A 13,031-nucleotide genomic window follows, 5' to 3' on the forward strand; every position below is an offset into this window, starting at 1 on the left:
GAAAGTCTTCATGGGACATACCCTCAAACTCGTATCTAACGTAAACGAGCAAATTGGCCAAATCGACTACAGACTCATCTAATTGCAGTGAAAAACATCTGCTCATCTTAACGCACTCTATCAGTGTACTTTTGACATAATCCTTCATTTCAATAATTCTATGAATGACTGTGTCTTTCAGGGGGAGGGGGGCAGCAGGTCGAGCTGTTTAGCAGCTTTTTCTCTACACATAATACGTGTCAGCTCTTTTGCCAATGGTAAATAAGGTTCTTCAAAAATAATGTAGCTTACCTGCTTTAGCAATCCGCAAGCTTGCATTTTTCCGCGTTTCCGTTTTTATTTCCGTATTTATTTAAAGTTTTTATTTCATGCGCATGGGAGCGAAACACAGAGACGCTCGGTGTATTTTTCTCAAATTAGAACAGTTCTTAAATATTTTTCTGTTATCATGCTTTCGTGTGCTCACAAGATTACCTGCGTTCGTAGCACGTATTTCTATGCATTCCTGTGTTTACAACGTTGGCATTTTTCCAAAATCACGCACATTCTCCTTTCTCCCTATTTGCTGGAGATACAGTAGCTTTTTTTAAATACCAATTGGTCACTTGCATCCGTAGCACGCATTCCTATAGAGTGGTATAGAATTACAGAGTATCTCTTGTGTCCACTGAAGTATTTGCGCGCACTGTATCGTAGTACGTAGGCTGCGTATTCGACACGTATTAAAATACAAAATATGAAAACCCGTCCCGATTTTCAGCGCACACGACACAGTTCCAGGATCATTTGGCGTACCACCTGGCGGCACTCCACGTACCACTGCCGGTAGGCGTACCACAGTTTGAGAACCACTGGGTTAAAGTAATTTGAATATGGAAATAATACATTTTCAAGTTTTTTTATTCCAAAATAAAAATGAAAATATGAATGAAACATTTTGTGTAACTGCTGATTAATAAACCTTACTATAGAAATTGTAGGCACTGCCTTATATTATTGCTATGACAATAGCATTACAGCATCTGTTACACTTAATGGTATTTACTGAAAGAAAAATCGCTTTTGAGCAATGTTAAAACAAACAATACTGAAAGTTCTTCTTTACTGTTGTTAGACAGTTTTACCAACAAGAAGTCAGTGGTTAAAAAACCTGATTTTAGGTTCTTATAGGTTGTAGAAGGATCTAAATTTGCTGGCAGTTACATGACTTTAAAATAAAACCTAATTCCCCTCTTAATGCTTTCTTTTTCCTAAAATATTTAGATTGTAATTGTAATCTGACCCAGCAGATACAGTAGATTCTTCGGGTCCTCATAATGATTTAGTCTTTAACTGCTAATATCTTTAAATTCTTAGGCACTCAGACACATTTTAAAGGCTAAAGAAAATGATGGATGAGTTTGTAGTGTAAATAATACTAATTTATTTAGGTGTGGCTTGGTAGCTTTAACTTAGTAAAGAGCATTGTTTCTGGTAGTGGATCCAGAATTATTTTTTAAATAGCATGTTAGAATTTCAGATTGGTAATTGTCTGGATTAAAGTTAAAAAAGCTTTCTGGACAAATTTAAAAAATGGATCTGTTTGGTGAGTTTTTTGTAGGCTTCATTCTTCTTTACTTTTGATGAAACAAAGGAAGTATTTGACTCATTTTTGGGACAAACAGCCATAAAGCTGCTTTTTTTCTGAGCGGGATGAAATTTGCCAGTCAAGAGGTCCTCCTCCACTCCTTAGATTATACAGATGACTTGTAGGACTATTAAAAGCTTTAGAATTCCAAAATCTGATTGTTGAGTGTGCAATAAACTAGTGTTGTTATCATGAGTTTTTTAACCATCTGTATCACTGATATATTATTTTTCTTCTGAATGTGAGAAAATTGTAATATGTTATACAAAAACAGTGTTTTTTTATATACTGTACTCCATTTACAAGGTATAGAAGAATACAAGATATGTAAATGAAAAAAGCCTTAAAAAATTGAAAAAGCCTTCACATTCAAACAAAGCCATTAGTGCTAAATGAGGAACTTTCAAGTTATTTCCCAGTAAACAATGCTGATAAATATTAAGAGCCTCTCTTTTCTCTGTGCTCAGTAAATGAGGGAGTTGTAGCGGTCTTCTGCCTCCCTGGTACCTGAAAGTGATTAAACTGCTATCACATGTCACACTCTTATAAAATGTGTGATGTCTAAGCAAAAAGACTTCTGTTGTTCATGACCCAAGGTTCCAGGAAATGACTATGTGTTTAATGCCAGGTCACAGACAGGGAGGCCAAAGACTTCCAGAAGACACAAATGGCAGAGCAGAGCACCATCCACAACTCAGCCATGGAAATCTCAAAACGCAAGGAGAAAGAGGAGCTGACGGAGAGTTCTGAGGTAAGGTTGGAATTGTATTGTCTCTCCATTCCAAAGTCAACCCCTTTCTTCAATTTCTTCAGAAATGCTGTGCCATTACAAAATAAAAGTTTTCTGTTAAAAAGTATGGGTGTTTGAGAAAGGCATAAATAAACGTCATGAGACAGATAGTATACTGTAGTACAACATGATCTATAGAATAAGGTTTTACCTTATTTTTGTGCTACAAAATATAAACAAGCTTTAGCAGACATTTCCATCTCTTGTCTAAAAATGAATTTAAGATCCCCTGTTTATACAATACCACACCATCAACACACCAGGCCTACAGATTTACAGGGAGTACAGGATCAAGCTTTACATTTGTAATGTAATGATTTTTGATGATCTTTTCAAAGATCATGAAGACAGTATTGTTCTTAAAACTTTCAGAGCTGAAATACTGAAAAAAAGGAATCTGTGTATCGGTTGTGTTTTCTTTATAAAATGTTACAGTTTATGCAGACACTGAGAAAAAAAATGATTTCAGATACAGTACTTCAGGTTTGAGGTACAAAGAGAAGTGTATAAAACATTTGTGCTGTGCTTTTTTGATTAGTGGGATTGTTATTCTATGTTGTTTTCAAGGTATTTAAAGTATTTTTTAGCTCTTCAGGGTTTGTTGTGTAAGGAATTCTTGTAATGTGAAACCTTGTGACTGACAAATGTGCAACAGTGAAATGGACTTAAACTTGTAAAAAGAACAAGAAATCCAGAGAGGCAATATAATAAAAATGATTGTAATTTCCCTTTCAGGCTTTTTAATTAAATTGTGTCACAGAGATGAAGGATGATTTAAAAGCTTCTTACTAAATAATGTACTGTAGGACGGTTTTAGACAAGGTTACATCACATAACCCGGAATTTTGAAGATGGCTCATTGAAACCTAAAGATGAAATTACCATTGGAAGTATGGATGTTATTGTTTATCATTTCACCACTTTCCCTAGTGCTAAAATTAAATATCTTCTTATGATTATGAATGCATAAGGGATTAAATGCTGCCATTTAAATCTTGGACATGCCAGGATCCATTGACTTTTTTTTATGGGTTGTGCTAAAGAATTTTCATTTGTTTTATCCCAGTGAAATACATGTGCTAAATCTGTGCTAAGTTCTGTAACAAATCCTTTAATTTTTTCTTTACAATTCTTGTAAAGTGTTTCTCACTACTTGTGACTTTGTAAGCTCTGTTGTTTAAATATATCTCTCCTTTTGAAACAATGTTAATAGAGTTCCAGAGAGTATTACTGAAGTTAGACTTTATTATAATATTGTTGTGATGCAGTAATTGTGACACAATGCTCTTGTGCTAAACTAGCTAACATCAGAACTGTAAAACAGATAAACTAGGACTGCTGACAAACCAAAACACTTTCTTGTGTGTATATCATCTCAAGCAGTCACTACTGTAAGCCCATTTTTTGTTTTTTTTATTTTGCTCCATAACTGAATGTACACAGAGATAACAAACATTACCTTGCATTAGTCCATAGCTGATATTTTCTTATGTCTTAGGACCAGGCACTATAAAAATGATTGCATATGAAGACATACTGTATACAGACAGCATTGTGCTGGAATATCAAGGTTTCTGGGGGTCTATCAAGGTGCCCTGTTACCATGGGAATCCTTCAACTGAAGACCAGCGCTGTTCTGTCTGCCCGCCCACACACAATGCTCTGTGTTTTAAAACAACATTGTGCACCAGGGTTACTTTTCAGCAATACTCCACTGTGATGCAGTATTATCTGCAGAGTCACTGGCAAATCCAGAATAAAGCTATATACAGTACATTGCATTTTAGAATTATATGCTTAGCTGATATGTGCAATATACTGTATATCATACCTTGTTTAGTTACCTCTGGAGCATGGAGGAATATACTGTGTACCATGAAAGTGTTTAGCAGATAGTAAGTAGAATGCAGATGAACCTAGAAACACTAAATCATTGGGCAGGCCCTGTCTCATTATTCTGGATATTACAAGAAACAGGGGTTAGAAGAAGGTACACTGATGTTTCAGTACCAGACTCAGAGCTTCAATAAGCTTTTTCCTCATAAAAAAACAACACCATTACAGTAGGTATGTAAAGTGTTGTAAATCCGAAGCCTTTCTCTCAGTGTTATTTTTAATAGTCAAAGCAATTTTGTGTTTTTTTAAAAAGGTTTTCACATTGTTTTGCCTTTTCTAAAGACCTGCACTGCAAGTAATTGTTTTGTGGATATGGTCCTAGGTGTTTTTGTACATTATACAGACTATAACATATTATCCAGAAGCATTAAAGAAATACTGTATCTACTGCCAGTAATTACCCGAATAAGGATGTGTATATCGCATTGTGTATTTCTTGTATACCGGTTTGAGTAAAAGTATAAAAGTGTGTTTTGAGAATCTGGTGTTTGCTTCAAATAACCAGGTGGTCTCCTTCTCCGTCGCAACGCTACGTACCGGCTGATCAACTTAGAAGCACCTTATTTTCTTATTTACTTTGGTTCCCTTAATGAAAAATGACGTGTGCAGTTCTTTTCTGCTCCTGGGACTTGAGAGCCTTCGCTTTGCATACCAAGCTTTCGCTCCAGAGTCGAAATGCCATCGCTATCTTCTGATCATAGCTGGGCTCACGTCATTCTGCTTTCACACACACAGCCATGTGGACAAGTTGATCAGAGAGACCTGGGGCGTCATGATCATGCTTATGAATGTCATGCATTTCCTTTTCTAAACCATGAAAATCCTTTCCATTGTTTGTTTGTTTTTTTTGCATAGATTTCTTTACATCGCGTCGTCCCCAAGCTGCAACAGCCAGAGAATACGGCCCTGTCCCTTACAGCTTCCTGTTTCTGCCTCATAGTAAGTCACAGTGAGAACAGACCTCCCCTCGTTGCTTGGTTCCCTCTTGAGAGCACTGTCCTTCTGTCAACATTTCCTGAGCCACGAGAGACCTTTCAACACAAGGAATTAGAGCAGTGTTCCCACCAACCTTGTTCAATTGCACTTCTTTGGGAAATAGAATTCCAAAATTAAGGGTGGTAGCTGCTTCTTCTTTAGCAATAAAAACCAAATGCAGTATACTACAGAAGAAAGTCTTCCAAATAACAAAGTGGTTGTCCTATTTTTTTTTCCTGTATGCTCTCCTGTTAATACCTCTTGACATGGGGTCTGTAAGATGGAGCCCAACACAGACTAACATTTTGGTTCCCAACAGGCTTACTTTGGTTCCAGGTACAGTATGCACATCTTGAACCGCTGGAAAGAAAAAAAAATAGAAAAGGACCAAAATAGAAAACCCAGTCATCACAAAACAGATTTGAATTATTTCCTAAATTCTTTATACACACAGGGGATACTAATTTGTTTGCACTGGTGCCACTGTGCTGTGGGAATATATTTATTTTAATTTCAATTAAACCCCAGTGTGCTGGGGTGAAAGTTTGTCTAGGTTTTCTATCCATATGGGATATTACCAACTTTTCATTTGGAATTTTTTTCTATTTTCCCAGGTTTGTTTCTATATGAATTGTGCTTTTTTAAGTACTCCTACCTTTTTTACTTCCTTCATTGGCAGAAAGAATAGTCATACCAGACCCTAGACCCCCAAACCCAGCTTTGCAGCTACAGTATGTGTAGCAGGACGAGTAGTATGCTGCATGGCATTTTCATTGCTGCGTGTTTCACAGTTGTGTCAGGTTTCCCTTCTTACCTGTTTATTGTTAGGGCTTGAAATATTGATTTACTTGGTGTCACAGAAATAAGGTAAGCTGTTATAAACACAGTTTAAGAAATCAGGGCCTTCCAGGACCTGGAAAGCAGACATAGCTGAACAGCAGATGCTTATTCTTGGTTGCCCACACCTCAAGCAGCTGGCTCTCTTTTTCTGTCTAGGTGCTGTACATCAAGCTGCAGATTTGTTATGGTAGGGGTGGGAACAAGGGGTGGGTTCTCTCAAATATTGTATATGAAACTGGGCCATTAAAAAGAATAATACAATGGCTGTTATATTCTCTGCATCATCCTGAGGCAGCTAATGAGCATTGGGAGACACTGAAATGCAGCACATTTGTGATGTCACAGCAGAAAACATGGCCATAAAATCAGTAAATAACTGAAACTGATTTTATATAAAGTATACTGTCTACATGCTTTTCTGAGAACCATCTCAGTTAAATGTCCCTTGGTTTTATTGGTCATGATCAATCACATTAAACACAACCTTGTATTTTCCACTATCATCCATCAAAGTGGACTCTAGTCCTGTTCCTTCTCAGGACTCAAATCCAGGTTTAATGTATTTGCCTTAAACTACATTTTCTGCCGTTTTTGTGTTGAAATCTAAATTTATGTCACAGATCTGTAATGAGTCCTAAAAATTGAGTTGAAGTGCTGTATGCTTGTTTTCTAATATTCAGCGAAAAAGGGTTTGCACTACCCTAACATTCCTCAGTTCCACCTGACAACAGTGCAGTGCTCATGGTTGATAAGCCAAGGATGTAGGCTAATACGTTATCAGATGGTGATGTCCTCTTGTTGAGGGTTTGTGTAAGACAACAACTGTTTTTTTCTTTCTGTTGAAACAGCACACAGTAAGTATCTCTGTTTCGTAGGGAAGAGAAAAAAGACATTACCATGTCAACTCTGTGTTCACTCTGACCCGTGTATTATATTTTTGAGGCTACATGAAAAGGACCTTTTGGGAAATCACTGGCTGTTGAATTTCTTCATTCTAATCATTAACCTGTCAGAAAGAGTATTTTCTCATGCCTGTGCCACTTTTCCTTCAAGCAAGCCTCTAGGTTTTATTTACTTGCCTCGTTCTCTAGCATTAGAACGAATTTCAAGAATTACTAATTTTCCAAGGTAAAGCATTATATCTTCTATAGTCTTACAAACAGACTCACCTAACTTATTGGACTGAAGAGTTCTAAAATACTTTTAGACCTTCATTTTATGTAGACGTTCCTTCAACACAGACTTAATGCTCAGACTGCTGTAGCTTAGTGCTGGCTAGGTTGATGAATAACATTTAGAAGAGATATCTATACATTCCTAATATAGACAGCCTTTTGCAGTAATTCATTACTAATCTTAAAGAAAATTAATGATTTTAGTATATAACTGTGATATTTTAAGATACCGTATTTTATAGAAACCTTTTCATACTTTAAAATGTTTTTTTAATGACAGGCCTTTGTGTAATTGGTGGATTTTGCTTCTCAGTCAATGTGCATAGTGTAATATTTTCCACAAAGTGACCTACTGTAGCTGTGCACAATATCATTGTAACATATACAGTATGAACACCTTTTGAGCGATGTAGCTTTTTGGGACAAGTCTTATAATACTCAATTTCATTTTTCAAGGACTTTACCCTCTGATAAATATCTGATAAATTTAGTTTGAATAAAAGAATAGTACATGAATATTAGCTTCTTTTAATCGTTCCATTTTAATCAGCTCCTTGATTATTGTATTTCTTTGTTTCTCAGTTGCCCTATAAAATCAGTAGATCAGTATGATTATATGATTATATGGGCTTGCATCCTCAAAGTAGCTTCCGTGAGTCAACATAGAATTGTTTGTTAATCTGCTATGTGATGTGTATGAATTCTCATTCATCCAGAGACATATAGTGCTGGACTCTTGGAAATCCAAAGTACTACAGAGAGTTTAATTAAAGTTCCATCCTGCAAGTCATTGTAATTCTTAATATTGGCTTTGGGGTTTTACGCTTTTATGGTATTATAGTGTGTGATCAGAGCATTGAAAAATTAAGAATTGTATAATGAAATAATGCGAATGTGTCAGTACCTTGGTAATTAACGAAAACTAATGAGATGTGCATAACAAGAGTGAAAATAGATTTAAATTGTGCTGTGAGTTCAAATGGTAACAGAAATACATGAAAGTGGTGAAGAGAGATTAGATTCCATTGTTTTTACTGCTGCAAACAAAATAAAAGTTTATTAAAATTGTGAGGCCCCAAAATTGGAATCTACAGGTGCCAAAACTGAATATTACTGAATATTACTGTAGTATTCACCAAACGGAATATACTTGTGGGTGCATGTGCTGCATAAAAATGGCTTCATCTACATTTGTAAAAAAATGAAAGACTAAATTGAATCAAAACCCCGAATCAAAATCTTTTACAACTCTGAGTGGGAATGATGTTGCAGTTGTTTCATCTTTGTGGAAATTACTGAAAGTCACGGCAATATAAAATAACCTGAAATGTAATATGTTGATGGATTAAGCATATATGGAAGAATGAATATTTTTGGAGAATATTCTTTCTAGATAAAGAGAAAATACAACACCTGTAAATTATAATAATATCTGTCCTTTTTCAAAAGACAGTTGTCTTTTGAATGTATTTTTTAATAAAATAAGTCCTTGATTAGGCCAAAAATATAGTAGAATGGATATGCTCATGTGGTGTTTTTTTAAGAGAACTCTTCTTTTGAGTTTATTGAAAGGTTTGTCTCCTGCATTCTTTCTGTGTGAAAACTGCTCAGATAAAAAAAACTAATTTATTTATTTCAGGATTCCTTAGGAGGTTCCCCAAATGACATACGGATTTCTGACATGCGCCCCACTTTGGTGGAGCCTGCATTGTACAAGCCAAAAGTTGTACTGATCGGGAAAGACAAGAAAGGTAGGCAAAAAACTTCCAACTTTGCAGTGAACTAGGTAACTACTGTAAGTAGACAATTTACTCATTCTCTTCTATATAAACATGATATCTGAATAGGATTATGTTTTTCAGGTTGGTATTGTTATTTCTGAAAGCTGGAAGAGGGATATTTATCTCCTGGTGATTAAAAAAAACCCATCTGCCATCATCAAACATTTGCGATCTTGCATATAGTCTACATGTAGATCAAAAGAATAACAGAGAGCAGATGTTAGCCAATATTAATCCTAGCTACTGTATATTGAAAAAATAATTATGCATAGGTTACTTTCAATTTAGAGGCATGTGGAAAAATCCATCCTGTCTCAACAACTCAAGGATTATGGAGTCCCATGGTGACTTTAAAAAGAAGTGCATTTAGGAGACCTGATATCCAGTTTTTATATTGAAATTATTGAATATGACTGTTTTGTTCCTTTGTATTTTTTATGTGCCAAAATAAGAAATCTAAGAATTAAAAAGACATTTGATATTACTTGAACAGTATAAGCAGTTTATATAAACTATATAATAGATACCATTACTTGTCAGGGTCCCCAGATTATTTAATACAATTCCATTGTTTTTTAAACTTTTCAAAACCAATCTGTTTAGAAAAGAAAGCATGCTTAATGAAAGAAACACATCAGGTGAACACATCACCTCAGCTCAATCCACAAACGTCTACATGGGCTCAAGCCATAGGAGTCCACAGCATAACGGTGATATTCCTATCTCACACAAAATCTGTTGTTCCACAAACAACATAAGAGCATTCATTGTTCTGCTAAAATGTTGTCTTATCAGCATGAGCCCTCAGGAAGGGCAGTAACTAAAATCGCAGGCCATGATCAATGTGACACTATATAGTCAATTTCTATCTATCACTATAAGTGGACATATGTTGTAACTAGACAACTAGACACTCCTGCCCCAACCATCTCCTTCTGACCTCCTAAGTCATCACTTATGGTCTCCCAGACTATCATTGACAGACCGCGTTTGGCTGTAAGTACTTATCAGGTTAGAATTTGTAAGCTATGAACACTCTAGACAGTGGGTACTGCTCCGAATTAATCCAGCCTCCAACACACCAATAGCACAAGGCAGCTGTTATTTTCATAAGTAGGGTATATTCGTTCTTTTCTGAGTTTTTTTTTCTTGGTTTTTCATCTCGATATTAAGGTGATTTAGTGCTTATGTAATAGTCAAAGTTCCATAAGTGTATCACAGTCAATCATAAATTATCAGTAAATGAAAATATGCCAAATGTTAACATACTTACTATTACCTAAACACCCTTATTATGATCTTAGGACCATAGGAGTCTTAAAATTTAAAACAAAAGTGATGTTTAACAAGTTTTCTTAAGAAATACCAAATAAAGACCTGTATGCTAGAAGAAAAAAATGCATCCACACACACACTGAAGGCCAATTAATAACATACATTGAAAACAAGATGCCCAGGATTTATAGAACAAAACTGCACTAGACCTTAGAATTGCAAGTGTGAGTCTGAAAAGGAATCTACGTTTTTGTCTTAAAAAACATCTTTGATCAATATGTCCTGTCATGGGCCTAGAAAAGTAATACAAAACTAAAAACAACCCAACCAGATAACACAGGCTTCCCAAACTTTAAGACAGGTATTGCAGTATGGAAGTGACGCACCAGATAATCCATCTTTATTTTTCTCTAAAACATCTTTCAGCAAAACTGATCTTAATCCCTCATGTCCTTCCTGGCTGCCATTTCAGGGCCTTTTATTTTGTTTACTTTTCTTTATTTAGTACTGGGATCATTTTTAAAACTTACAGAAAACATACAGCGAACGTCCATAATGGATTCTGAAAGAACTGAAGTGCAAATGCATATCCCAATAAGGAGAGGATGACACATTGGGGTTTATTTTACTAACAATTACTATCCTTTCTCTTTCCTTTGTGCTCTCATGACGATTCACCTTTTTTTCCCCAGAGTCCACTGATGAATCTGATGCAGATAAAATGCACTGCCTGAACAACAGCGGTTCCTCTGCAACCTACTCGGACTACTCTCCCTCCCAAGGCTCATCGGGCTCCTCCAACCCCCCTGGCAATGTTGGGACCCTGCAGCCTGTCACCAAGGATGGGGCCCCTCCCTCTCATTGGACTAACAGGTCAGCTCTTTAGGCATCAGGTCAGGCAGCAGGTCTCTGGAGGATTTGCTGTCCACTGAAATAAATTTGCTCTGCTAACAGTCTGAGAATCCAAGGAGCAGCCAAAAATAAAAACATATTTAAAGGAAATCAGGGCAACACTTGGTCACCTGCTTAAGAGGCTCACTTTGGGTTTTCCATTAAATAATTAATCAACTCTTTTAGACTGTTTTAACTGCAGATAAAGTGAATGTTTTAATGTAGTGCATGAGAGCTATTCTGATGTTCTTTAAGGCAATTACAGTATAAGAGAACAGGACAAAAGCATGTTATCCCTTAGTGCCGCTTTGATTATGTGATCAGTATCTTGTATATTTTGTCATCACACAGCTGTATACAGTAAGTCAAGGGTCATACTTTGTGATCCTCTTTAGTCCTTCTTTAAAAAGGACAAGATGATATTCTGTAATGTATCTTGTAGTGGAAAAGGTATCAGTTACTTTCCAGGATATGTCCTTTCAGTCTCTCAAAAGCTCGGGAATATGGTAGGACATCTCAAGCATTTGTTTGTGTAAATGTAAGTAAAAGGTCGTAATATAGAGAAAATTCCCAGGTGGCACTGTTTTTTATATTTATATTGATCACAACCACCCATAGTTCATTTTTGGTTCGTATTTAAAGTTATAAAGGGTGTCCAAATAAGAACATATATTGGCTTTGTGTTAAATTTAAAGTTTGACAAGCTTGTTTACTGTTCTCAGTGATGGCATCATGTGAAACAGCAGTAGTAGCTCTATAGCATAATGTAAAAGGCGTCCTTAGATTACGCAGCGTACATGCTCAGACTCCAATGTGGCAGAAATATAACCTACTATGTCATGCAAGTGTAAACACCCCATCTGGGGGCAGCATGTATGGATTTCCTAGCCGAACAGTACAAATGCAAACTCACCAGGCTAGTCTGATTGTACATCAATGTTAGCAATGGTTAATATGGCTATAACAGATCAGTGCTATTATCATAATTTTAAAGTACGTCTTTAAAACTGATGGCTCCTCCCTTCTTTGATCATGAATTCATCTTTCCTTTTGCAAAAACTGACATTATTCCACTCTTGAAGTCGACAGCCAGCTGTCAAACAAGGCTGTGTCAAGAAACTGCTGCTTAATCCTTCATTAACATACATTAGCATGTGTCTGACACAAAAGACAATGTTCTGAAGAAAGTAAAACTCTCATTCCTCAGTGGGGCGCTTGAAAAGTGAAGGTCATATAGGTGCAGATGTCTTGATTCAAATTCAACATCAGTTCCGCCAGCACAGCTTTAAAAATGATGTAGTTATTTTTCTTCCTTTTTTGAGAGTTCTGGTTGATTTATGAGACTATAGCTCTTACCCAAAGGCTGTCTTGAATGTTTTTAGAGTTAGTTTGATTTCTTTCAAGTAATTTAAGACATTAGGAATACACAGGAACCAGTTTATTAAGCTTAATGATGTCAGGTGAAAAAGGTTAACGTTGTTAAAAACAAAGTTTAAATAGCTTGAGAAATAAACCAGAAACAAACTTAAGCTGTAACTAGGGTTAGTTAGTCTTTCCTTTACTATCACCATCAATCTCAAGTAACTCTATAACCCTAAGAGGGTAGTGGGGAGCCCACAGCCTAACCTGACAGACACAGGGACAAAGTTGTACGACATCATATATATGACACCTGCCCTGTGAAGGATACTCACACAGACATACATTCAATTAAAGGCATCTATGGGTAAGGGGGTAATTTTGGAGACACAAATTAATCTGGGAGGCATATTTTTGTGCTG

At 36.2% G+C, this 13,031-nt stretch overlaps 1 protein-coding gene across 1 annotated transcript in view; it reads left to right on the top strand.

The window, feature by feature from the left end:
- Positions 1-13,031, top strand: part of lrrc7 (leucine rich repeat containing 7) — a 97,233-nt gene that overhangs the window by 53,996 nt on the left and 30,206 nt on the right. The window contains exons 18-21 of the mRNA XM_088928155.1: positions 2,256-2,378; positions 5,169-5,252; positions 8,943-9,054; positions 11,052-11,232. Coding sequence (XP_088784281.1) covers positions 2,256-2,378; positions 5,169-5,252; positions 8,943-9,054; positions 11,052-11,232 — 500 coding nt within the window. The remainder of the gene's footprint in view (positions 1-2,255; positions 2,379-5,168; positions 5,253-8,942; positions 9,055-11,051; positions 11,233-13,031) is intronic.

Source organism: Atractosteus spatula, chromosome 11 (genome assembly GCF_055471065.1).
Source record: "Atractosteus spatula isolate fAtrSpa1 chromosome 11, fAtrSpa1.hap1, whole genome shotgun sequence".
Taxonomy (NCBI): domain Eukaryota; kingdom Metazoa; phylum Chordata; class Actinopteri; order Semionotiformes; family Lepisosteidae; genus Atractosteus; species Atractosteus spatula.